The sequence below is a fragment of the Medicago sativa genome, chromosome 2 (assembly GCF_051527215.1).
Source record: "Medicago sativa cultivar Bolivia chromosome 2, Bolivia_mono, whole genome shotgun sequence".
NCBI lineage: Eukaryota > Viridiplantae > Streptophyta > Magnoliopsida > Fabales > Fabaceae > Medicago > Medicago sativa.
This window is the reverse complement of record NC_140750.1, coordinates 55,248,882-55,274,989: the sequence shown is the minus strand read 5'-3', so window position 1 is coordinate 55,274,989 and position 26,108 is coordinate 55,248,882. Positions and strand designations below refer to the sequence as shown.

The window sequence follows — 26,108 nt, the reverse complement described above, 5'->3', positions numbered from 1 at the left end:
AAATGAAAAGGAGCATGCAAAAGAATATGAAAAATTCGCTAAGAAAAATAAAAAGGAGCATGCAAAAGGAAAAATGAAAAGGAGCATGCAAAGGGAGGGATTGAACCCACAACCATTACGTACATGAAAAAGAATATGAAAAATTCGCTAAGAAAAATGAAAAGGAGCATGCAAAGGGAGGGATTGAACCCACAACCAACCATGCAAAGGGAGGGATTGAACCCACAACCAACCATTACATGATTGGGAGATAATCAAGCCGCTACAACGATAATCAAGCCGCTACAACAACACCATATTTGTTAAAATGACATGACTAATATTAAATTTATATTAAAACTGTGGGTGCGGTGGCTCCCATGGGTCTCCATGGAGATCCGCCACCGGCTCCTGGAGTATTGGTCAAGCAACCAAAGAGTAAGTTTTTATTAAAATTAATCAAAAGTAATAACTTATATTTCAAAATAAAAATTTTACTTTTAGATTCTTAACCAGTGCACCGGAGACACCGATTAGCAAGACCCATTTTTAAATAAATAGCTTTTATAAAAAAAATATTGATTTTTTAAAAAAAAATATAATTGGTGACCGGCATTTCAATGATATATATATATTTTTTTAAGGAAGGCATTTCAATGTGGTGTCAGGAAAGATTGGTGTCAGGAAATATAATTGGTCATTTCTTAATGTTCAAATAATAACTGACTTTTTTTTTTGACACAAAATAATAACTGACTTTTAAATTAGGCTTTCTGAATTTACACTAAACATGTAGAACGGCGATATTTGTTATTACACTAAACTTTGATATTGAAATAAAACTTTGATATTAACTATAGTTAAAATAAAAGTTATGGATTTAAATTTTTTTGTACTCTCTCAAAGAATTAATTGGTCTAGGAAAGATTGTGATGACTGATTGGTTTCTTCCACGAAAATTGTGATTGAAAGACACATTTCCACAAAGAGAAATGATATTTTGACAACCACTTTTTGACAACTTTCTCTCTCACACTCACATGATGTTGTTATCCTCTCTCTTCATTTTTCTCTCTCCATTGTTTTTGACCAATAAGAAGTGAGAAAAACAAGGTTGTCAACAATGTTGTCATCAAATGGATGTCAAAATATCATTACTCTTCCACAAAATTCCATATTGACTCGTAGGAAGACTTAATCAAAGTCACATGAATTGGGCTTTTTCCTAAATAATTTGCCCCTTGATTGTGTTAACCTAGATATGAATGTGTCCCCTTTTTCCATGGATTAGAACGTGATTGGAGGGTGTAGTACCGTGTGAGAAAAACTGTAAACTTGTGTTATACGGACAAAGGGCACCGTTGCTTTCAAAGGAGAATGGTTAACTTGTAGTGCACGTAGAGATACTTCAAGATTTTTTTTTTTTTTTTTTGATCTTCATGCGGTTATAGCCAAAGCAAATTGCACAAACCATTGCTAAAATTATAACCACTAGACTTTTGACCCGTGCGTCGCACGAGTTTTCTCGACTATAATAGAGACCAATAAATAATCTTTAACACGTAATATCATTGATATGGTAGAAAATATTTTCTTAAAAAAAAAAGGCAAGCGGATACGAATGAAATTGGTGTGCAATGCATTTTTTTAGATGGAATTTGTTAGGTTAAATAATTGCAAACCTAATAAAGCAAATGAGCGGGAAAAAATTAGGTAAATAAGGATATAGAGATTCCCAAAAGAATTGATATCACAATGATCAAAGTATCATGACCTTTTTCCTTTGTGGTTTTATTATCATGATCTTCATTCAAATTGGAGAGAGATGATCGAGTATCATTTTTCTTCATTTTCATTATAGAAATACCTTTTATTAGCACATCTTTTCTCCCATGTGAGAGTGGTAGCTTTTTCTTCCAACAAGAACTTTCATTGAAAAACACCAACACACAGAAGCAATCTTGCAAATAAGACTCCTTGCATTCTTCTAGACTACAAGGACTCAATGTTGCGTAATCAGATTTAGGCCAATAAGTGTTGGACAATTTTGTCATCACATGTGTATCATTTTCTGAACCCTGATATTTCCATCCTTGACAATTGACTTGGGAAATTGGCTCGCAACCCCCAAACATGTTGTTTGAATCGTCTAGAGAATATCCTTTTAGAGAAGTACACATTGGCCTTTGGTCATCTCTAAGGGTACAAATGCTATTCGACCCACAAATACTTTGAACATTGTTAAATGTAGAATTTAAACAAATGTTTTCTGGTATTGCCTTCGCCACGATCCATCGTTGACCTGTTGTTTTTGGATTTCCAAACTGTTGTATTTGAATTTCCAAATTCTATTATCTACCGAAGTTGTTACTAGGTTGAGTAACGACCAGGTCTCTCTCTTTAAGACGTTTCGTGGCACTGCCCAAAATTGTGCAAGGCAGACTATCAACCACGCCGCCTCCAGGATAAAATAAGCCCAGCTACAACTGTGCGGTTAACTACTACAATGTAGAAAACCGTTCGAGATTTACACCCTCGAATATGGTACTAAGACCACTCTTTAATACTGAAACCACTTTAATATGGTATTGTTACCACTCTGTTATGGTGCTGAGACCACTCAAATATGGTGTTACCACCATTCTAACTTTAATTTCTCCAAAGTATCTATATGGCACTACGACCACTCAAATATGGTGATATCACCATTTCCACTTTTTAATTTCTCCTCAATTAGAAAAATATTGAAAGAATATTTATATATTGTTAAGATCATTCTTAATTCCGATGGGACATTATTATTCCAAAAAGGGACTATGATCTTAATAGTACTCTTTATTCCAAAGGGACTTATATTATCGAAGGGACTGTGTTTTAAAGACTATTCTAAATTCCGAAGGGACATTAAACCGAAAAAGGGACTATGGTCTTAAGAACACTCTTAATTCCGAAGGGACATTAAACCGAAAAAGGGACTATGGTCTTAGAACACTCTTAATTCCGAAGGGACATGAAAAAGGAGATGAAGAGAAGAAAGACTCGTCAACACAAGTCAAGAAAGGGAGAAGAGAGAAAGAGTTCCCGACAACTCAATGAAACTCTTTGGTGTGTTTTTTGAACTGAGTGGAGTCCTCTATTTATATAGAGATTATGTCACTGTTTTAGCAAAAATTGCGACAACAGTTACTCTAATGGATAAGATTAAAATGGAGTTTATCCATTAATCAGTTCAACAACACTTGTGGATAGGATCAAAAGAAACAAATCCACAAAAGTGGAGGAAACAAACTATTGGATTTGAATGAAGGAAATATAAGAAATTTAATTAAATTCTTATTCATATCACAACCACCATAATCTAAATTTATGGGAAGTGGTATTCTCGAATAAAAATAATAATTACTATTATTTTTATCATTATCAAATATTTAAAATTAAATACCGCAATTTAAACACTACTAATGTGTGATTTCTATTTTATGTGGGACCCCCACACTCTTATTTTTTCAATTCACACAACATTAGATCAAAGTATAATTACTTGGTGTTTAATCTTCCAATTTATTTTCGAACATCGCACTAATGTTCGAACAATCCCCCACTTGAATTTAAAAAATGGTTTCAATAATAACGCCAAAACATTTCTATAAGGTTGCTAATAAACGAAGGTGTCGCCTACAACTTGAACCTTTGCATAGCGGATAATATTCTGATTTAACAAGAGTTGCTTAAAGCATCGAACTCTATCTCAGACATAGAACCCGCACACAAATCTTTTCCTAAGGTGTAATCTAAAAGCCCGTGCGTTTTTTGGCCCTGCACGTATATCCCAGTTTTAACGAATGCTCTAGGTATTCTGCCCTGAATCCCATTGAAACCGGCCTCAGTTCCTCATTTGTATAGGTGAGTCTATCAAGAGTACTCCTGTAGCTATGTACTCCACTCAACATAGAGTATAAATCTCATTAAGAGTTTCTATTATCTCATCCTTCTATTGCTGCAGGATTCATGCTTTCTTAATTTTTCTCATAGCATGTTCTATCACTCATTGTTATTACCCATTGAACCTATTTCTTGGGATCTCCAGTCATGTAGGTCGGGTTACCATCACTTGTGACCTTTGGGCATTAGTCCCATCCTATTGGATGTGTTTAGGACTTTCTTTCTAGTAATTCCTTTCGTCAAAGGATTGACTAATTCTTTATCAGTACGTCCACGATATAATTTAACCGTTCCTTTAGAGCTCTCTAATTATTCTGTGTTCGTACCTTAATTATCGTCTCTTACCATTGTGGTAACGATTCTCAATTTTGTAATAGCTGCAGACTATCACAATAAATTAACACTTCGGACAACGGTTTCACCCACTAAGGGTTCTCAGCTAGCAAGTATCTTATCAACTTGCTTCTTCACTAGTTTTCTCTAGTGTTCTCATCCCAGATACATTCCATAGTGGGTTGAGTCAATATCATTTGTTTCAACAAACAACTCCTACAATGATGCTCAATGTGCAGTCACTGGTCGCTTTAAGACTCATCTGAAGGATGTTCTATTTTGTATTTTGTACCATTCAAATACAATAGGTTACTCCTTATAATTTAATCTTAAAGTCATAGTCTTCTTAAGGCACTTCATGACTCTTTCAATAGCATGGCAATGCTTCTCATTTGTCTACTAGTAAACTTGCACAATAGTTTCACGACATCAGTAACGTCGGGTCTAATACATTCAGTGGCTTACCTAAGGACTGTCAATGATGCTCGCATATTCTGTTTGTTTAACTTCATTTCAAGTGCTCTTACACTTGGATCATAATATATGCTTGCAAGTTTACGCTCAAATAATAACATTTCCTTAAGATCTTCTCAACTTTGTGAGATTTATAAAAAAAAAAAAATCTTTTTTTTTCTTTTCTGATCTAGTAATCTTGAAACCAAGAATTACTTCAACTTTGTCTAGCTCTTTCTTATCAATGTTGTTTTATAAACAATGATTTCACATAATTCATAACATGAATCATTAGATCAAATATGAGTAAGTCGTCTTCATAGAGACATATGATCGTGCAAATATTATTTGTCACTTTCATTCACTTTATACTCATTCGATAACACTATCATGTCATTCCTTAAGAGTTTATTTTAGACCTCACAAAGAATTATCTAACTTACATACCTTGTTTTCTTGTCCATGAATCGGAAAAAATTTCAGGTTGTTCCATATAGATTACTTCTTCTACTTCACCATAAAAAAAGCAACTTTCACATCCATTTGGAGTACTATCGAGTTATGAACGGCGGCTAAAGGGACTAGTACTCTCATGGATAAGATTCTAGTGAATAGTGAATGAGTATCGAAAAAGTCTATATTTTTCTCTTTGTCTAAAACCTTTGACTACAAGGACAACCTTGTATTCATCAACCGTACCATCAGGTTTTAGTTTCTTTTTCCAAAATCCAAATATAACCGATTGATTTTGCAACTATGAGGCAAGTCAACCAAGGGTCATGTTTTGTTAGACTCTAGAAAATCCAATTCATCGTTTATTGCTTCTTGCCATAATTCAGCATCCAATGAGGATATAACTTCTTTAAGGTTTAATGAATTTTCTTCCAATGTATAAACCATGTTCATACTCTTTAGCAATTCTAGCTTTTGTACCTCTTTGAGGTTCTATAACATCTCGTACGATGTTTTCATAACTATTTCTGATTACTGGAATGTGATCAGATATAGTGCCCCACTAGTTCATAATTTTTAAAAGGGAATTTATTTTGCCCCCACTAATGTCGTACTCCCACTAGAGCCCCTACTAGTGCCGCCACTATTCTTTAGTTAAAGCGGTAAATATTTTCATAGTAATCGACATCTTTTAATTCTATGATCACTTTAGCGTTTAGGTCATAAACCTATATTTTTCGCTATTTATAGCATACCCATTGAATACACATTCATAGGCTCTACTAGTGAGTTCAACTATCTTGGGATCCAGAGTCAAAATATAGTCCAGACAATCCAAAGTTCAAAAATAATAAGACAAGTTGAATTGTCTTTTCTTCAAAAATTTCTTAATTAGAATTTTTGTTCATAGACTTGGGTACTCTATCCAACATAAATTTCAATTTTCATTATAGAAATTGAACATATCAAGGGTATCAATTTTATTTTTCGAAAATTCACAGTCATCAATATGATAAAATATTATTTTATCATTTCTAGTTTAAGTGTCATGAAGCTGCACATATCATAAATTATTAAGTTTAGAGATTCAAATTTTCAAATTCTCTAAACACTGATATATATGAATTTTTGGTTCATATTTCTTGACTGCAATAAATAAAATTGTCTAATCATATAACGTTGGAATTAAGTCCAAGTTACTCAAGTTTAAAATTAAACACTTGTTCACATGGTAAATTTTGATATGTCAAATATTAAAATCACACAACTTATATAGAATGAGGATTTAATTTTGAACATATCATCAAAGGCGCAATTTTTTTTTCATAGGAATGCATGATACACAAGTCTCTCTTTACGTCTGAATGAACTCAGTGTTATTCAATAGAAATCTGAAATTCAGATTCTTTCTTATTTTAGAGCAACTAACTTCAGATGGAATTCAGTTGCATAAACTTTTATAGCATCCAAAATCCCATCTCTTAGCACTCTCTTATGGATGCAAATTTAAGTTGAAGGGGAGCAACATATTAGAAGTGCCGTTTATGATCATTTTTCATCTCACTTCCGTAAACATCATGTGGAGCGGCCAGGGGTGGAAAACATGCGGTTCCGACAATTGTCCGTGATTGAGGCTGGTAATCTTATTCGGCCATTTACGGTAGAGGAGGTGAAACAGGCAGTGTGGGATTGTGATAGCTTCAAGAGTCCGGGTCCAGATGGAATTAACTTTGGTTTTATTAAGCAATTTTGGCATATTTTGAAGGAGGATTTTATGCGCTTCATCATGGAATTTCATCGCAACGGTCGATTGACAAAGGGGATTAATGCAACATTTATCGCGTTAATTCCAAAGGTGTCAAGTCCTCAAAGGCTGAACGATTTCTGACCTATATCGTTGGTGGGATGTATGTACAAGGTTCTATCTAAGGTTCTTGCCAATCGGTTGCGAAATGTTATTGGAAGTGTGGTCTCTGAAGCACAATCTGCATTTGTCAAAGGAAAAAAGATTTTCGATGGAATTTTGGTGGCTAATGAGGCGGTGGACGAGGCCCAACGGTTTAAGAAGGAAATGTTACTTTTTAAGGTGGATTTTGAGAAGGCTTATGATTCGGTGGATTTAAATTACTTGGAAGCGGTAATGAAAAAAATGAACTTTCCGACTTTGTGGAGGAAATGGATGTCAGAATGTGTCGGAACGACAACAGCTTCAGTGTTGGTTAATGGTAGTCCTACGGAAGAATTTCCGATTGAACGTGGGCTGCGTCAAGGTGATCCGCTCTCACCGTTTCTGTTTTTATTGGCTGCAGAAGGTTTCAACGTTTTGATGACTTCTTTAATGGAGGAGGGGCTGTTTCATGGTTACCAAGTGGGGCGTGGAAATGAATTGTGTTTGTCCCACCTTCAATTTGCTGATGATACATTAATAATAGGAGACAAGATTTGGTTGAATGTTTGTTCGATGTGAGCTGTTTTGATGATATTTGAGCAACTTTCTGGTTTAATGGTTAATTTTCATAAGAGTATGCTCACATGAGTGAATGTGTCTGATTCTTGGTTGGCGGAGGCGGCGTTGGTTTTAAACTGTCGGGTTGGGGCTTTTCCATTTGTGTACTTGGGGTTGCCTATAGGCGGAGATTTGCGAAAGTTAGCTTTTTGGAAACCGATATTGAACAGTATTCAGTCTAGATTGTCGAACTGGAATAGCAAATTTCTCTCATTTGGTGGCCGTCTGATTCTACTCAAATCTGTCCTGTCATCTTTACCGGTTTATTTTCTTTCCTTTTTCAAGGCCCCCACAGGTATCATTTCTTCCATTGAATCTATTTTTTAAATTTTTTTGGGGTGGGGGTGAGGAAATTAGGAAAATTGCATGGGTTGATTGGCATTCTGTCTGTTTACCGAAGGAGGAAGGAGGGTTGGGGGTTAGGAGGTTGCGGGAATTTAATGTGGCTTTGTTAGGTAAATGGTGTTGGAGGATGTTGACTGATAAGGAGGGTTTGTGGTATAGAGTTTTAAGGGCTAGGTATGGAGAGGAAGGTGGGAGGCTGAAAGAGGGTGGGCGAGATAGTTCTGTTTGGTGGCGGATGTTGTCGGGAGTTCGTCGGGGTGTAGGTGTGGGGATGGAGGGTTGGTTTGAAGACAATATTAGGAGGAGGGTGGGTGGAGGGAGTGAGACTTACTTTTGGACAGATAATTGGGTGGGGGGTGCACCGCATCGTGTGCAATTCCCACGCCTCTTTGACTTGGCTACTGATAAGGGTGCAACGGTTAGGGAGATGGTGGAGAGAGGGTGGGAGGTTGGTGGCGGCGCTTGGGTGTGGAGGAGGCGCCTTCTGGCATAGGAAGAGGGGACTGTTACAGAGTGTGCGACTTTGCTTTCTGACATTGTTTTGCAGGTAGACATTATTGACAGGTGGCGATGGGTTCCCGATCCCATCAACGGTTACACTGTTCGAGGGACCTATCAGTATCTCACATCATCTGATTCACCTATGGAGCAGGGTATGTCTGATATGGTTTGGCTGAAGCAAGTCCCGTTGAAGGTGTCGGTTTTTGTGTGGAGACTTCTTCGCAATAGATTGCCAACAAAAGACAATTTGATACGCAGAAGCATTCTTCAGCCAGCTGACAACGCTTGTGTTGGTGGTTGCGGCTGCCCGGAGTCGGCGACTCACGTTCTTTTCCGATGCAACATCTTTGGTAGCTTGTGGTATCTCATTTATAATTGGGTTGGTATTTCTTTCATTCCTCCTGAGCTGGTTACTGATCATTTTCATCATTTTGGTCACTATGCTGGTTTACCTCGGTTTACTTACGTCTACCTTAAGGTTATTTGGCATGCTACTGTTTGGGTCCTTTGGAGGGAGAGAAATAACAGGATTTTTAAGAACGCTGTAGACCATGATTTTTCGGGTGTCAATCCATTAATTGGTTTTGAACCTTTAATCGTTTGGACTTTTCGATCTTTATTCGTGGGAAGGGAAAAGATGAATTAAAAACCCTTTTTTGGATCCGGGGGTCGGTTACGATTGGGGAAGGTGTTAGGCACCCGCATCGTCCACGGTACTACGTGGGAACCTCTTTCTAACTTTATCTTGTACTAGGTTATTTTTATTTGAAAATTTATTGCTAAAAGTCTAAGTGAACGAATGGAGGGAGAAGAGGTATAAGCTTTTGTTATTTTTGTTTGATCGATTTGGAAGGAATAAACCCTTGCCTACGTACCCTTAAAAGGGATCAAAACCGCCGTAGTTCTTTCTCAAAAATATTTTTTTGTGGGTTAGGTTGATTTTAATTTGATTTTGAAAATGGTTTTAAGAAGGGTTGCGAGACCTCAAGGTATAGAAGAATAAAATAGAAGTGAGGTTGTTTCATTTTATTTAAGAAATTTGGTCTAAGTTTAATTAAGATTCATTTAGGAATTTGATTAAGAAAATAAAAAGAAAAACAACTTGGATTTGGATCCAAGGTTTATTGAGAAAATATTTGACTTTTTGCTTATTTGATTTTTTTTTGAGGTAAAAAGGTTTTTCTAAACTAACGGTAACTTAGCGTAACGATGCGAAAAATAAAGCAAGCGTAAAGCAACAAATAAAATGGTGTAGTGTCGGTGCTTGTGTCGGTGTGTGCAATTACTACATTATTACATACCATCCTAGGGGCATTCTAAAGCAAGAAATAAAAATGCTCAAAAAATAAATTACATCAATGCCTAAAATACACACTAAGATATTGGAAAATAAATAAATTGCAAGAATAATAAAAATGCATGAGATTATACTAAAATTAAAGTAAACATGAGATGATCAGATAATGAGAATTTTAAAAGCATCATATACTAGAATAAAATGCAATGATGTTATGATTTTTAAAGCAAAGCATGAAAGCAAAATTCACAAGTAAAGCAATGAACAAGATATTTAAAAATGCATGAGATAAAACTCTAAAGCAAAGAATAAAATGAGATATAGAAATTAAAGCCTCAAAATGGATGGGACAATATTAATTGAAAGGAAATTAAAAGAGAAATGCATGAGATTGTTTTAAAGATTTATAAAAAAACAAAGCAAGTATGCAGAGGGGGTGTGCAGTGAGCAGTAACGGAGGGTGCAGTAGCAGATCTGTAGAGAAATGAAACAGAAATGAATGAGGAGTACTGGGCCTTGTTAGCTACGAAAATGGGCTTATGAAGGAGGCATATAAATTCATTTTGCTGTAAAAAAAACCTCATTCCTTCTTGTTCTCCCTCTCTCTAAAATTTTTGCTCTCACTTCTCTCTAAAATAACAGTCTGCCGGAGAAGATGAAGAGTGGTGGCCGGAGCTGCTCCGACGCGATGGTCGGCTGGAGAGCCGCCGCGTCAGAGCTTTTTTTTATTATTTTTTTCGAAAATTTCACATCAAAACGCTCCTCTTCTCCTCCTCTATTCATTTCTCACAATAGATTTTCAAAACAAGCAGCGATTTGGCCTAGATCTACATATTTATTTTCGAAAAAAACTTTGCACAACAACACAAATGAAACCGGATCTACATAAGCTTTTAATGAAAAACAATTTACCTTGGCTTAGATCGGAGAAAATCAACAGATCGACGGAAAACTTCAAGTACCAGCCGCTCTTCTCTGCTATAGATCCGATTTGCAAGCTTCACAGTTGATGTTGTAAGTTGAGTGTGAATCCGTTTCTGTTCTCGCGAGCCAGAAGTTAAACCGCTCCTTCCTTGCCGAGTTCGATCCGTACAGATAATGGCAGATTCGGTTTAGCCGAATTGAGTGTTGATGATGAGCCTGGATAGTAGCAGTGATGTGGATATATTGTTATAGATCTATGACAGAAAACGTGGATTGTAGTTTTGTGATGATTTCTGAGTTTGTTGGTGAGCTATGTTGGAATAGTGTTTATACATAAGTGCTGTGAGATGAATTAGAGAGAAAAGGAATAAACAGTGTTGTTGTTACATTGATGCGATTGGATTTGAGTTGTTATGGTATTTGTGAGAATTTCATCTTGCTGGAAAAATTTTGTCCATGGTGTTCATGTCATTCTTGTTGATTTTTGGTGATTTGATCTGAAATTAGATGAGAGAGAAAAGGTTTTAGGGTTTGTGGATGTAATTGGTGCGGCTGCTGCCTCTGTCAGTCTGTACAGTGATTGGTGCCATAAATGTTGTATTTATATTGTGTAAAATAGGGTTTGCTTGCAGGAATTTCTGATGATGTGTCCCTCTGGCACTGTACCATTATACCCCTGCTGCTGCTTGGATCAGATTTGGACAAATATTGGACTGAAAATGGAACCTTCTACACTAAAATTGGACTAAAAACAAACTTAAAATAAATGAACTTTTTTTTTTAAAAAGAAAGCAAAAGGGAATGTCACTCACGTGACAAAAGAAAAGGAAAGAAGGGAGTAGTCTTTTCTGGTTTTTAGTTGCAGTTATTGGCAACAGACTCATAACGTTGTAATCTTTTGGGTGGTTCTTCTCAGCACACCTTGTGCGGGATGAGCCATTTTTGTTGAGTTATATTTCATTTTGGCTTGTTAAAAAAAAGAGTTTGCACAGTTTTACAAATGGTTATTCCAAAGTAGTATAGAGCATTTTCCCTCAAAGTAATAACCGAATCCAAGCAATTCCATTATTAGTTCATTATTTTCTTTTTCGGTCCAAAACAGTTTCTTAAGTTTTGTAGCAATCTAAAAAATTATGCCATATCCATTTTATCATCATTAATGATAGTCTCACACAAGTAATGTTCGGATCTTTATTCACAGTATAGTTTGATTTTTTGAAAACAAATTTCAAACAAGTTCCACAACGTATATGTGAATATTTTTAGTGTTGTTGTTATAACAACATACACTTCATGGTTTCAGTTAAAAGATGTATTTTTATAGCTTGATTTATCCTTAATGTGGTTAGGGACAACTTAACCTCAATAAGTAACTTCTTTGGTTGACATAGATGATCAAAACGTCTTAAAATTGTTGTTTTTGGATTTCCAAACTGTTGTATTTGGATTTCCAAATTCTATTATCTACCGAAGTTGTTACTAGGTTGAGTCACGACCAGGTAGCTCTCTTTAAGACGTTTCGTGGCACTGCCCAAAATTGTGCAAGGCAAACTATCAACCACGCCGCCTCCAGGATAAAACAAGTCCAGCTACAACTGTGCGGTTAACTACTGCATGTAGAAAATCGTTCGAGATTTACACCCTCGAATATGGTACTAAGACCACTCTTTAATACTGAAACCACTTTAATATGATATTGTTACCACTCTGTAATGGTGCTGAGACCACTCAAATATGGTGTTACCACCATTCTAACTTTAATTTCTCCAAAGTATCTATATGGCACTACGACCACTCAAATATGGTGATATCACCATTTCCACTTTTTAATTTCTCCTCAATTAGAAAAATATTGAAAGAATATTTATATACTGTTAAGATCATTCTTAATTCCGACGGGACATTATTATTCCAAAAAGGGACTATGATCTTAATAGTACTCTTTATTCCGAAGGGACTTATATTATCGAAGGGACTATGTTTTTAAGACCATTCTTAATTCCGAAGGGACATTAAACCGAAAAAGGGACTATGATCTGAAGAACACTCTTGATTCCAAAGGGACAAAAAAAAAGGAGATGAAGAGAAGAAAGACTCGTCAACACAAGTCAAGAAAGGGAGAAGAGAGAGAGTTCCCGACAACTCAATGAAACTCTTTGGTGTGTTTTTTGAACTGAGTGGAGTCCTCTATTTATATAGAGATTCTGTCACTGTTTTAGCAAAAATTGCGACAACAGTTACTCTAATGGATAAGATTAAAATGGAGTTTATCCATTAATCAATTCAACAACACTTGTGGATAGGATCAAAAGAAACAAATCCACAAAAGCGGAGGAAACAAACTATTGGATTTGAATGAAGGAAATATAAGAAATTTAATTAAATTCTTATTCATATCACAACCACCATAAGCTAAATTTATGGGAAGTGATATTCTCGAATAAAAATAATAATTACTATTAATTTTATCATTATCAAATATTTAAAATTAAATACCGCAATTTAAACACTACTAATGTGTGAGTTCTATTTTATGTGGGACCCCACACTCTTATTTTTTCAATTCACACAACATAATATAATTACTTGGTTTAATCTTCCAATTTATTTCCCAACATCGCACTAATGTTCCAACATGACCGTTTCTTAGATCTTTAGGATGATATGAGAGGGTAAAAACTCATCATAATTGATTGTTGCTTTGTGGATTGGTGATTATTTTAAACACTGACCGATTCATTTTCGATATGTATAAGAACAATCCTGACTTGTCAAATACAAATTTTTTGCCAAAATTTGATGATTGATTTTCAGGATCAACAATGCCACTATCATAGTAAGCATCTGGTTGATTACTGTGGCTTGTATTTGTATGGAAATTTATGAGGTTGAGGAGCACATCTCCATTTTCTTGTAGGTGAAGTTCAAACTTTCCACGCGAGAAATTGAATTCTCCTTGTCGAGAATAAAGATAGTTATTTGAATTCATTTCTTGACCAGGAACTAATGTGTCGGTGAAATGATTGAAACTCTGCCATAATACAACATAATTTTGGTCTAGCAATAGAAAATTTCCATCATCCTTCATTAGACCTCTTGAAATTCTACCTAAAGAAAAATATGATGATCTCCATATCTCTAAACCTTGAGGGTTGGTGAGCATCAACCCATGAGAATCATTTAATACCAATATGTTGATCCCTTAGGAACAAGGTTGTCTCCATTTGCATACCAAATGATGGAATCAGTTTGTATTCTGTCATATATACCGTATAGATAGCAAGAAAAGCTTATTTGGAAGTTGGTAAAATCCAAATGCGAAATCTCCCGAAGGAGAGAGCCAACGAGTTGTCCCATTTCCAGCAGTGAGTGAATCACCTAGACTCACACTTCCACCCAAAGATCCCAGGCAAAAAATGAGAGACAAAAAATTTGTAAAAATTGAAAGTAGAGAATGATAGTATAGACAGGGTCGGTCTGTTAGGACTTAGCCCATGAGAAGAGCCCAACCCAAAAGACTAGTCCGTAGAAATTGAAAGTAAAAACACAATGACAATAGAAAACATTTGAAAACATTTGTTTTTCAAATTGTCGATAGAAAATGTCACATTATTAAAATATTGACTTTGATTCTACCTACTTTAGTTGTAAGTTTAGAAGACGTTTTATGCAAGTGTGTTGGTTCAAATCAAACATTGTTAATTGGAGGAAAAATTACAAGGTCTAACCTCTCATAGTTGGAAGCTGGGCAAAAGATGATTTTGTAAAGTTTAGATGAACAACTGAATTTGTTTTCCCGATTGTTGTGAGGGTAGCTATAGGCATGAGGACATGCTGTCTTGAATGTGAGAGCATAAGAACTTGGATCACAAGTTTCGCTAGTTGAAAAATTACTCTTAAGACAACAAAATTTTTCCAAATTATCTGTAGAACAAGCTCCTTGACATGCCACAGCATTCTCATTTTCCATCACCTTAAGCTCCGTCGGACACATAGTATTCAGATTTGCAGGGCAACCCGCGCTGCTGCAATTGAGATTCTCAACGGAAGCACCCATAGGAGTCACTGCTATGGAGATGTTGAAACCTTCTACCACATTAACGGTATAAAAATCAAGTCCATCGTTTCCTAAACGAAATTCAGCGTGCGTTGCAGGCAGAACTTTCTTTATATCACATTCCACCTTCCCGGTAACACATGAGAAGTTTTTTGTGGCTGAATCCGGTTTGCTGAGTGTTCGGCCCCAAAAGTGACCACTCCATGTGGAAGGAGCCATGACTGTAGACTTGTCACCTGTTTTTAAACCGAATCTGTCGATTAGGAGATTTTGGTTTCCATTTGTAGTAAGCGAAGCTGGCCACACTCTATATTTCACTACAAAAAAACGCGTGAATTCCGGCGGCTAAATTTTGCATATTGCGGCAGTTTTAGCCGCCACTATTAGCCAAACTGGCGGTTCAGAAAAATGCCGGAATTTTGGCTGCCACAAAGATTAAAACGGCAGTTTAATACTAACCGCCATGAAAACTGCCGTAATACGCAATGCATATAGCGGCGGCTAGTTGATTGATTAAAACGGCGGTTTCAACCGCCCTATTGTACACAATTTCAGAAGAAAAAATTGCACATAGTGGCAGTTTTAACCGCCAAAATTGTTGTAATTTAATTTTTTTAAAAAAGGAACTATGGCAGCTTCAACCGCCACAATTGCCTCTTTTTTAATAAAAAAAATTGAATAATGATTATTAGGTAGATAGCAAACATTTTTCTGGCCCAAAAATCATAAAAGAAATGATAAGAAACGTAGAAAAATATGGACAGCATATAAAAATATAAGAATTGTAACAAATCATATAAGTATTTTTCTTTTTAATAAGCAAATGAATTAAATGAGTACAAGGGTCTAACCCATGATACAAAGAGAGTTTTTGACATAAAACACAGGAGATGATTACATTGCCAACTAGAGTACAAATAGCTAACATCGCCATTCTTTTTACCGCAAAACCAGTCCCAAAAAAATTTAGTTCTCTCCCAAAAGCCATTGATGTCAGCACCTCCTGCAAAAGTGATATTATTTCTGTAATTTCTGTAACAAATATTTATCACAACATTATTTACTTCTTAAACTGTTGTAATGTTTCATGCCATGATTCAACAAGTTTATTGTCATTTATTCATTAAGTGTTCCAACATACTTATCCTCCAATTGAATCCCAAATTTCAAGTAATTAAAATGATGGTCAATGCTAGATAACATAACTCAGAAGAAACACATAGACTACAAAGTATTAAAACCAATACCTTGGACATGTCGACAACAATGTATGAGTATCGTATTGCCCTTGTGAATTTGAGCAGTAGCTGCGTTTGATGCAAGGGTGCGAAGGCGCCTACAATACTAGGCGTGTTGAATAGAAATCGTATCTATGGGGTGAAGAAGTCCAAATTCATCTTCCAGCAAGGACTCCCATGATCTATCTCTTATGTATAAGCTCTCTCCCAAAGATCAATTACATGCCTAGTAGAAAACCTGAATTGTCTTTAGTAATTCAATATCTTACTTTGTATTGAAGTTTTATATATCCTATACTTCAAATGTTTTCAAGGTTAGTAATTACAAACACAAAACTCCAATGTTAGACATGTCATTTAAGTTTCTTAAACCAGGGAACAAAGAAAGAACCAAAATCCTCATTTGTCATTACCTGCCTCTTGAGAAGAAAGCTAATGCCAAATGTAAATCCACAATGGTTGCAGTTGCCATGATTCAAGCTAACAAAAAAAATTCAAAAACAACAAATAAAAATTCAAGCTGTTAGAATAAATTCACAACAGATAAAACTAACAAATTCCCTATAAACCCAACTTCAAATTCTTCATTTTCCATTCAATTGTATATCAAATCAATACCTTAATCATCTCTACCAAATGATGGACCCCCCTCTCTCCAAGAAACAATGGCTGAAAAAATAAAACATAGTCACTTATTATATAAATTCAAAACAAGCAAAAACAAAAATGAAATTGTTGGTGGCAAAATAGAAGACAAAGCATTATCCAAATCAACAATCATTAATTTTCTTCAAACATCTATACCATGTTGTAATGTAATGAAGCTGGCACCTGCAGCCACATAACACACATTCAGTTACTTCAAAACTCTAAACCTTTGTAGTTCTATGTGAATTCACAGTCATATTAATAAAAGAACCCATCTCAAGATTAATGATAATCAGGACAAAATGTATAGACACCAAAAACCAAAAGGATATGACAACATCAGACACAAACAACTTCAATAAAAGGTAAATCAATTTCAGAAGCATGTAGACTAAATAATGAGAAGGATTCACAATTGAAAACAAGGAATTCATCCCAACAACACACCAAATCTAGGATTTATCAATTCGGAAACCAGTTCACAAATAAACAAGCAACCTAGGGTTGTCCAAAACAGAAAAAACCTAAAACATAGAACCACAACTTTTTGGATTTAACAAAAGCAAAAGTAAAAGGCTTTAAAACAAAGAGAGAGGAAATAAACAGTGCAGAAGCAAAAGAACTAAAGTTGAGATATGGTTTTAGGATCAAATCGAGTTCAAAACTGAATGAAAGAGGTACAATCAGTTTACCAAATCCTTGAAATGCAATAAGCACGAGAAATTAAAAAAAGAACAAGAAAACCAATGCGAAACAAACTATGATATACAACAAACTATGATATACAACAAAATGTTATTTCATGCAATGGAGGACTCAAAGATCATTGTTTACAATATACAGTACACCACAACTTTCTTTCTTTTTGTTTGTTTATCATTTAACTGATTAATCCAACCTAATTAATATACTAAAATCTGAATCACAAATCAACTAACAAGATCAAATGAGTTCAAACCACCATATGATACAACTTCAAATAGCTTCAAAACTAAAAAATTAAATTGAAATTGCACTAAACAGAAATTAATAAATCCAAAGATACACCAAATCAAAAGGTTCATATCAGAAGTGGTAACATACACAATATTTGTTCAAGAACCTGGATGAAGGGCTCTTTCTATTCTGACTTTGTCCTCTTCAACAGCAGGAGACTGAGGTAATTTTCAACTGCATGAATCACAACACCAACTAAAATAAAGAATAATACAAACCAAAGATTAAGCAAACTTCATACCCAGTTTCAGGTTCCAGATTAAGCAAAGATAAACCAAAGCAAACCAAAGATTAAGCATAGATATATTATCTTAAATTTATCTCTTCACTCCAGTTTCAGTAACTCATTCATCGATATAAAAGACAAAAGTTATATATGATTAAGAAAAATAACACAAACTAATCCAAAATTAATAAATTCATAAATAACATTTTAAAATCATGAAGAAAAACAAATCAGTAAATAATAACAATATTACTAAAAAAAATACCAAAGAATCCAATCACACTTCAGAAATAAGCTTCGTGAAATTTTACAAAAATTAAAATTAGAAAGTGAAAAAAGAAAAAAGAAGCATTATCGCAATACCAGGGACATTTGTGAAGGTAGAAAGTGAAAAGAATGTGAGATCCGAACAATCTTTTACTGGATTCAAAGGTGAAGGTTTTGAGGGTTTTGGAAGTTAGGGATTTGGATTAATCGATGGTGTTTGAAGTTTTGGAATTGAGGGTTTTGGTGTTTGAATCGATGGGTTTTGGATGAATCGATGGTGTTTGAGGGTTTGGAATCGATGAAATTGAGGGTTTCATCTTCTGCATGTGTTGTTCTGGATTGAGAAAAAAAAATTATGTGTTGAGAAAAAAAAGATGAAGGTTTGGGTTTTTAGTTATAAAAATATATTGTGTTGAGACAAAAAAGATGGAGGGATTTTCTAAATAATTGGGAAAAAAAGAAGAGGGAAGCTAGTGCGCCAAAGTAGTGGCTGGAAAAATTAGAAAGGTTAATACCGGCAGTCTAAAATGCCATTATATACAAGGAATATTATTCAATTAAATTTTGTTAATACCGGCAGTCGAAACCGACGTAATGTACCGTAAAAAGCGGCGGCTATAAAAACTGCCATAATACACTGGATATAGCGGCGGTCAACACTGACCGCCGGAAAAAAACCGCCGGAAAAAACGCGTTTTTTTGTAGTGTTTGCATTTGTTATATAAAAAGAATCTCACTTGATCATCTGAGAAAGCCTCTGCAAATTAATGTAATTTAGCTTGTTACATTTTTTTTATGCATAATGAAAATCAATCACTATTTTGTTTTCATTTAAACAACCACTAGCGTTTTAGACAAGAGTATAATTCTATCATATTATGCTTATTTTCTAAAATATGTGTACAAATATAGGTATCGCGAGATATGATGAATATTTTTGTATGATTCGTATATACTTAATGTTTTAAGGTTGTGGATGAACATGTGATGTCCATGCTCAATTATGTGGTGCTCTTAGTCTAATGTGATGGCTCAGTTATTCCCTTTCCTTCCCTATTAACTCCGAAATAAAATAGTAGCATTTTATTTCTCTATTGACTAGCATTTTTCATCAATACGGTCGAGAAAATATATCATATATCATTTTTTTTTATCTTTCACTGCATTCTTGTGGAAGTATAACATTTCAATAAAATATTTAAGAACAACAAATAAGTATAACATTTCAATAAAATATTTAAGAACAACAAATAAATAAGAGAATTAATACAAAATAAATAAATATTAGTGTATATGTGTTTTATAATAGGACACAATAGGAAGAATGACAACAACGTTGTTGCGCCTGGCCGAACCATATGCAAACTTTGAATGTTTTATGTATTTTTGTGAGGTATTAAGTAAAATTCTGTTTTATACGTGAATAAATTGCTGGAAGCTAGGAACTAGAATTCTATGACTATGAAGACTTGGTGTTTTTCTTCTTTTCTTGGGATTTATTTATAGCACTACCTTGTGAACTAGAATGTATGATTTCGTTTCAACTTAGCCCATGAGCTGCTTGTACTGGTCAAATGCAGACTTACCAATTACAACAGCCGGCCTGAGACCAGTTGTTTTATTTTAGTATAAGGTAGAAGAAGGATATTAAAGTGTAACATCAGAATCAAATTCAAAACAAGATATGGTGTAATTGTAAAATTGTTAAATGGGTTTAGATCTCAAAGAGCTTGGTTGATTCTATAGGTATGTTTCCGTTCTTCCACTGTTGCTTAAAAAATAAAACGCTTGTTAGTTTAAGGTTTAGCTCCGCGAGGACTTCGTTCATTTTCAGAGGTGGAGGAGACTGGGGAGACAGAAGAGGAGCGTCCTCCGGTTGGGAAAGAGGTGGAGGCAATGTTGTTGCGTCCAAGTCGCTTCATTCAGGATTCACCGGTTCAAGTATCGGAACCGTTCGACTATGGAGAATCTGGATTGTCGAACGCGGTGCTTGAGAGGTGGCGGAACGACTCGCGGCAGTTTTCCTGCGAATTCCAGCCATTTTCTCCATGTAATATTTTTGTTTGGATCAATAGAAGCCTAATTTTTTAAGTGTATAGGGGAAAGCAAAACATAGGTTCTAATTGTGGTTGTGCAGGTACCATACAATAAACTTCTCATTGTTCATAAATACAAAAAAGAAAACAATGCTAAAATCCCTTCAAAGGAAACAAATATTAATTACAACTTACAGAACCATATAGATAGGGACTTGGGGGAGCTGCTACTTCAACAATTCCTTCTAACATCAGTAAAACATTCTTCATTGTTGGCCTAAGAGAAGGATCTTCTTGAATGCACCAAATAGCTATCATGACAAACTTTTCCAAGCACATCATGTCGTTGCTAGCCTCGTTATCTTTTTCGAGAAGAATGTCGAGTCTTTTAGTCTTGTAGCAATCATAAGCCCAATCAGTTAAAATCCCTTTTTCTTCAGTAAAATTTTTTTTCTCTACATTTTTCCTACAACAAATGATCTCTAACAACAATACACCAAAACTATAAGTATCAACTTTAGCGGTTATTGGTGCACTCCTAAACCAATCTGGTGCAACATACCCTTTGGTTCCTCTAATTCCAGTTTCAGTGTGGCTTTGATTAATCAACAATAACTTTGCTAATCCAAAATCTGAAATTCTTGCATTGTATTGATCATCTAGAAGTATATTTTGTGGCTTTATATCACAATGGATGATTTGGGTGCAACACCCCTCGTGCAAGTAAACAAGACCTCTTGCAATCCCCAAGATAATCTGGATTCGTTGGTTCCAATCTGGTTTTAAAGAGGCGAAAAGAAAGCTTGCTAAAGTGCCATTACTCATTAACTCATATACCAAAATGCGATGTTGTCCTTCATTGCAATATCCAAGAAGACGAACAAGATTCCTATGATGAGTTTGGCCTATCACACTCATTTCAATCTTAAATTCCTTATCACTATCCTGGATCAGCTTGTCTAGTTTCTTAACTGCCACATTGATCGTCATCTCTATTGTTCCTTTGTAGACAATGCTACAAGATCCTCTTCCCAATTCTTCTCTAAAATTATGTGTTGCTTCCACAATTTCCTTAAAGCTAAAATTTCGCAAGTTATTGTCAACAACACTTTTGTTGGTTCTACTACTTTTGATCTTCTTGAGGTTGTAGGGGAACCCAAAAAATATTGCACCAAGAAGCGTTAAAATGACAAACAATGAGATTCCCAAAAGAACTGAAATCACAATGATCAAAGTATCATGATCTTTCTTCCCATTTGACAAGGCAGATAAGGATGACAAAGGATCGTTGTTCATCAATTTCAAGATTGAAATTCCTTTAACTCCTTGATCATTTCTCCCATACGAGAGTGGGAGCTTCTTCTTCCAACAGGAACTTTGGTTGAAAGAAGCCAAAACACACAAGCAATCTTGCAAACATGATTCCTTGCATTCTTGTAGACTAGATGGGCTTATTATTTCATAATCAGATTTTGGCCAATCAGTATTTGGTAGCTCCTTCATCGTATATAGATCATCTTTTGAATCCCAATTCGCACCAGCTTGACAAATAACTTGGAAATTTGGTATGCAACCAACATACATGTTATTTGAATCAATCGGAGAATATCCAACTGGGCACGTACAGTTAGGCCTTTGATCATTTGTAAGGGTGCAAATGCTATTAAAACCACATACACCTTCGCCATCTGTGAATGTAGAATACAAGCATATGTTTTCTGGGATAGTCTTTGCAATGACCCAACTTTGTGCTCTCTTTGGATCTTTAGGGTAAAATGCAATGGTGAAAACTCCATCAAAATTAATAGTTGCTTTGTAGTAGAAATCATCCGTTGAGAATGTCCCATTTGGATTGCTGATAGAAAAGTTATCCCCTCCTTTTTTCTCAATGTATAAGAAACCTGATTCGTCAAATATCAAACGCTGACCAACGTTTGTTTGATTCTTAGAATCACTGGTACCATAACTGTAGTAAGGATAGTAACTGTAATTGCTTGGCAAATTTATAAGGTTGAGAACGAGATTCCCATCCTCCTGTAGATGAAGTTTAAACCTTCCTTGTGAGAAGTTGAACGCTCCTTGTCGTGAAGAAAGATTTCCATTCAACTCCATTACTTGATTCGGCACTAATGTGTCAGTAGGATGATTGAAACTATCCCATATTGTCACATTATTTTTGTCTCGCAATTGAAAGTTTCCATCATCATTCATTAGACCATTAGAAATTGTACCTGATGTGAAATCCCAACTCCATAACTCTAAACCTTGAGGGTTAGTCAGCACCAAACCACGAGAATCATTTAATATCAATCTTGATCCCTTAGGAGCAGGGTTGTCTCCATTTGCATACCAAATGATGGCATCTTGTCATACCATATAGCCAGCAAGAAAAGCTCATTTGGAAGTTCGTAAAATCCAAATGCGAAATCTCTGAAGGAGAGAGCCAACGAGTTGTGCCACTGCCAGCAATAAGTGACTCACCAACAATCACACCTTGATCCAATGATTCTAAGCTGCATAATAAAATAGCAATGAATAATCTTTGAAACGGAATTTGTAACTGTTTATTCCAAATCAATGAATTATTTTTTGAATGACAAATGTTAGTATGTTAATTGTTATGTTAGTATTTTTCAAAATCAATGAATTGATTTTATATTCACAAGTTCATTTGTATAGCACAACTTAATGCGATAGACCAGTTAACCGATTGCGGGCAAGCTAATAACCGATAAGAAGAAACAGTTTGCAAATGGTAGAACTATTTGATAAATATAAAATGACATGAAAAATATTTTGAACTATTATTAGTATCTAACCTGGCGTTATTTGAGGCAGGACAAAAAACAACGTGATAAACGGTGGCCGGACAAGTGGACGTGCTGGTCTGATCATCATACACATAGCTATAGGCTTGAGGGCACGTCGTCTTGAATTTCTTAGCATACACACTTGGCTCACAAGTATTTGGACCTGAATGATTCCCAACGCAACAGAAAAACTGCAAATTAAAAGCAGCACAAGGACCTTGGCACGCCACAACCGTCCCATTTTTTGTTACTTTCAACTCCGTTGGACACACCGCGTTCAAATCCGCAGGACAACCCGTGTTGTTACACTTACCAGAACCACCTAATGGAACCACTTCTATCGGGACATTATAACCGTCTACTAAGCTGATGTCATAAGAATCTTGATTGTTAACACTGTCCACATAGAATTCCGCCAGTGTCACAGGTGCTGATCCGTTGCGGCCATCACATGCTACTTTGCCGGATCCACAGTCACCTGTGACACAGGAGAAGTTTCTGGAGACAGAGTCTGTTGTGCAGAGAGTCTGTCCCCATAAATGACCAGTCCATTTGGCAGGTGCTGTGATTGTTGAATTCTCACCGGGTTTTAACATGAATCCGGTGGTTGATAATGTTGCATTTCCATTGGTTGTATATGAAGCTGGCCACACTGTGTAGTTGCAATTGTTAACTATAGTGAATTCCGCTGAAAATACCACCGCAAAATAGAAAAGATACTTTAGACATTGAACATTGAATATATACGTGTGTGTTAATTAATTTTCCAAAAATGAGAATTAGAATAAGTGAAGAGAAAGATTATGATATTTATTTAATTTCTATGTAAGAGTACCTGCAGTTATTGATAGATGAAGTGTCAAGAAGAACAAAAATGACATTGGCTTAACCATATGGAAGCTAAATTTGAAATGGAGGAGAAGATGAAGATTAAAAAATTGTAGTGCAAGTTTTCTTCTAATTATTCTTCTATAGTCTGAAATGGGGGTAGAGATCCTCTCCATTTATAATTTTTTTTCCATTTGTTGCAATTTGGAGATAGATAGACACGTAAAAAATAATGATGGTGGGATCCACTTAGTGATAAGACCCACCACTTATTATTTTTTTTGTCCATCTTTCTCCAAATTGCAACAAATAGAAAAAATTATAAATGGAAACGATCTTTACCCCTGAAATGGTGCCAGTTTAGGAAGAGAATTGCAATGAATTTACGCGCTAGATTTAAGACTTTTACTTAATCGCAAGTGTTGACCAATTGGCTGCCACAATAATTGTTTTTCTCTTTGACCAAAACTATCACACTAAGAGTTCCATTGCTTTGCTGGTTGAATAATTTTTTTTTTATCAACTATAATTTCAAATTATCCTTGATTAGAAATCAAACATTAACACAAAAAATAAAATGCCCACAGTAATTGCTATGTCTTGAAGCAACAAAGATTGTCTTCGGTCAGCAATTTTAGGCATTCATACGGTCACTTCATTGAAAGTCTTAATTTTTAAGATTGGTATTTTTGATTTAAAAAAATAAAATAAAATCTGCATTAAAATTTAGATTTTGCTTGATAGGGATTAATGACTAACGTGCTGATTGTGTTAACGTTAACAACCGGAAACATGGTTATTCAGGAGATTTAAATATAGTCATATGTGTAGGCATTTGTACTTTACCGTTTTATGCTATTTGCATGGATGTTGTGAGTCTGTTCACAGATTCATCTTTTTGTTTTTAGCGAATTTGCATTATATCGATGTACTCTTTCAATTTGAATGAATGAATATCTTTTATTTTGTAAAAAAAAACAATCAGCTTATGAAGTGTACCTCCGTTTTTTTGGTATGACTATCAAATTCTATTAATAATGCAATAGAGCTTGTATTACTATATTGAATTTCTATGTCAATAAAAAACACATTATAAACACTCACTTTTTTAATAAATGGATAAAAATATGATTTTGAAATGAGGAATTAAAACTTCAATTGTTCTAAAATAGTGAGAAAAAAATCATTTAAATCTATTTTTTAATTGACAACATGACATACCTAGCTAGCTTCCCCCCTTAAAAATAAAATAAAAAATACCCAGCTTTTCTTTGTGTATAATAATTTAATACTTTAACTTCAAGGTTTAACTCAAATCTTCTCGGTAGAATAAGTATTGATGTTTCATTTTATTAAATGATAGTAGTAATTTATTTTCCACATTTTTTTAAATAATACCTTTTTGAAAAAATAGATTTTTAAAAAAATATAATTAATGGTGAGTGGCATTTCAATAATATATATATATATATATATATATATATATATAGACACACACACATATACACCCTCCGGTCACTAATATAAGCAAAAATCTACTTTTTAGATACATTCAATTAATGATGTATGAGAGGGAGTCTCTCCTCAACCTTTGTTCTTAAAATATGTTTTATTTCTTTTGTAATTCGTCTTTGGTTACCATGAGTAACTAAACACCTTTTGATTAGGGTTCTAAGATGAACCCTATATTTGTTTATTGGATTTTATTAATGCAAGTATTTTATTTAGTTATGATTTAAGGTCTATTTAATTTTTGTGTGCATCGTCCTTAATGCTTTCATAACCCTAGAGTGTGACGTACCTAAGAAGTCTGATTGAACTTAGGAATGGGTTACAGAAGTATATCTAGCTTATATTCAACATCGTTGGATATGAACTTTATCATCTTTCCCTAGTAATATAGGGTCAGGTCTATCAATTTAATCCGTTAGGGACATGCAAATGCAAAGGTATGTGGTGAAATTCTAAGATTCATAGGTAAAAATTGTTTTTTTAATGATAATTTGTATTTTGAGTTTTAATACGTAGTTTAAATTTAATTTTTTATTGAAGTATCCCAACCGTATCGTATCTTGAATTTTAATTTTTTTTCATATCGGCGTATCGGTATCGTATCCGTATCGTTTCATGTATCTGGGCTTCAAGGGATTTCAAGGGCCCTTCATCGTCACCTTGCAAATCACTTTATACAACATGGAGGCTTAATGGAAGGAAAAAGTATAATCTCTTGTACTTGGGTTGTAGTAACTCCTTTACTCTATTATCAATA

General features: G+C 34.9%; 1 protein-coding gene, 1 long non-coding RNA gene and 2 pseudogenes across 5 annotated transcripts; all 4 read right to left on the bottom strand.

The window, feature by feature from the left end:
- Positions 1–1,306: 1,306 nt before the first annotated feature.
- On the bottom strand, positions 1,307–15,099 carry LOC146949032 (G-type lectin S-receptor-like serine/threonine-protein kinase RLK1; annotated as a pseudogene).
- A 459-nt stretch (positions 15,100–15,558) lies between these two features.
- LOC146949031 (uncharacterized) lies at positions 15,559–18,870 on the bottom strand. 3 transcript variants are annotated; one of them, XR_015027126.1, is made up of 7 exons: positions 18,262–18,870; positions 17,760–17,846; positions 16,833–16,859; positions 16,647–16,697; positions 16,442–16,508; positions 16,038–16,266; positions 15,559–15,995 (listed from the first exon to the last, which is right to left on the bottom strand). It is a non-coding gene; the product is annotated as an uncharacterized LOC146949031 (long non-coding RNA). The 3 variants fall into 3 exon arrangements; XR_015027128.1 differs by having other exon boundaries at positions 15,559–15,793; XR_015027127.1 differs by having other exon boundaries at positions 16,038–16,254.
- Positions 18,871–20,282: 1,412 nt separating this feature from the next.
- On the bottom strand, positions 20,283–22,412 carry LOC146949030 (G-type lectin S-receptor-like serine/threonine-protein kinase LECRK3). The gene has a single exon (XM_085745148.1). It carries the CDS (start codon positions 22,410–22,412, stop codon positions 20,382–20,384), a length of 2,031 nt encoding a protein of 676 aa, XP_085601274.1. The 3' UTR covers positions 20,283–20,381.
- On the bottom strand, positions 20,283–24,481 carry LOC146949029 (pathogenesis-related thaumatin-like protein 3.5 pseudogene; annotated as a pseudogene). The gene is made up of 3 exons (XR_015028066.1): positions 24,425–24,481; positions 23,021–23,730; positions 20,283–22,714 (listed from the first exon to the last, which is right to left on the bottom strand). The product of XR_015028066.1 is annotated as a pathogenesis-related thaumatin-like protein 3.5 pseudogene (transcript).
- Positions 24,482–26,108: the final 1,627 nt, after the last annotated feature.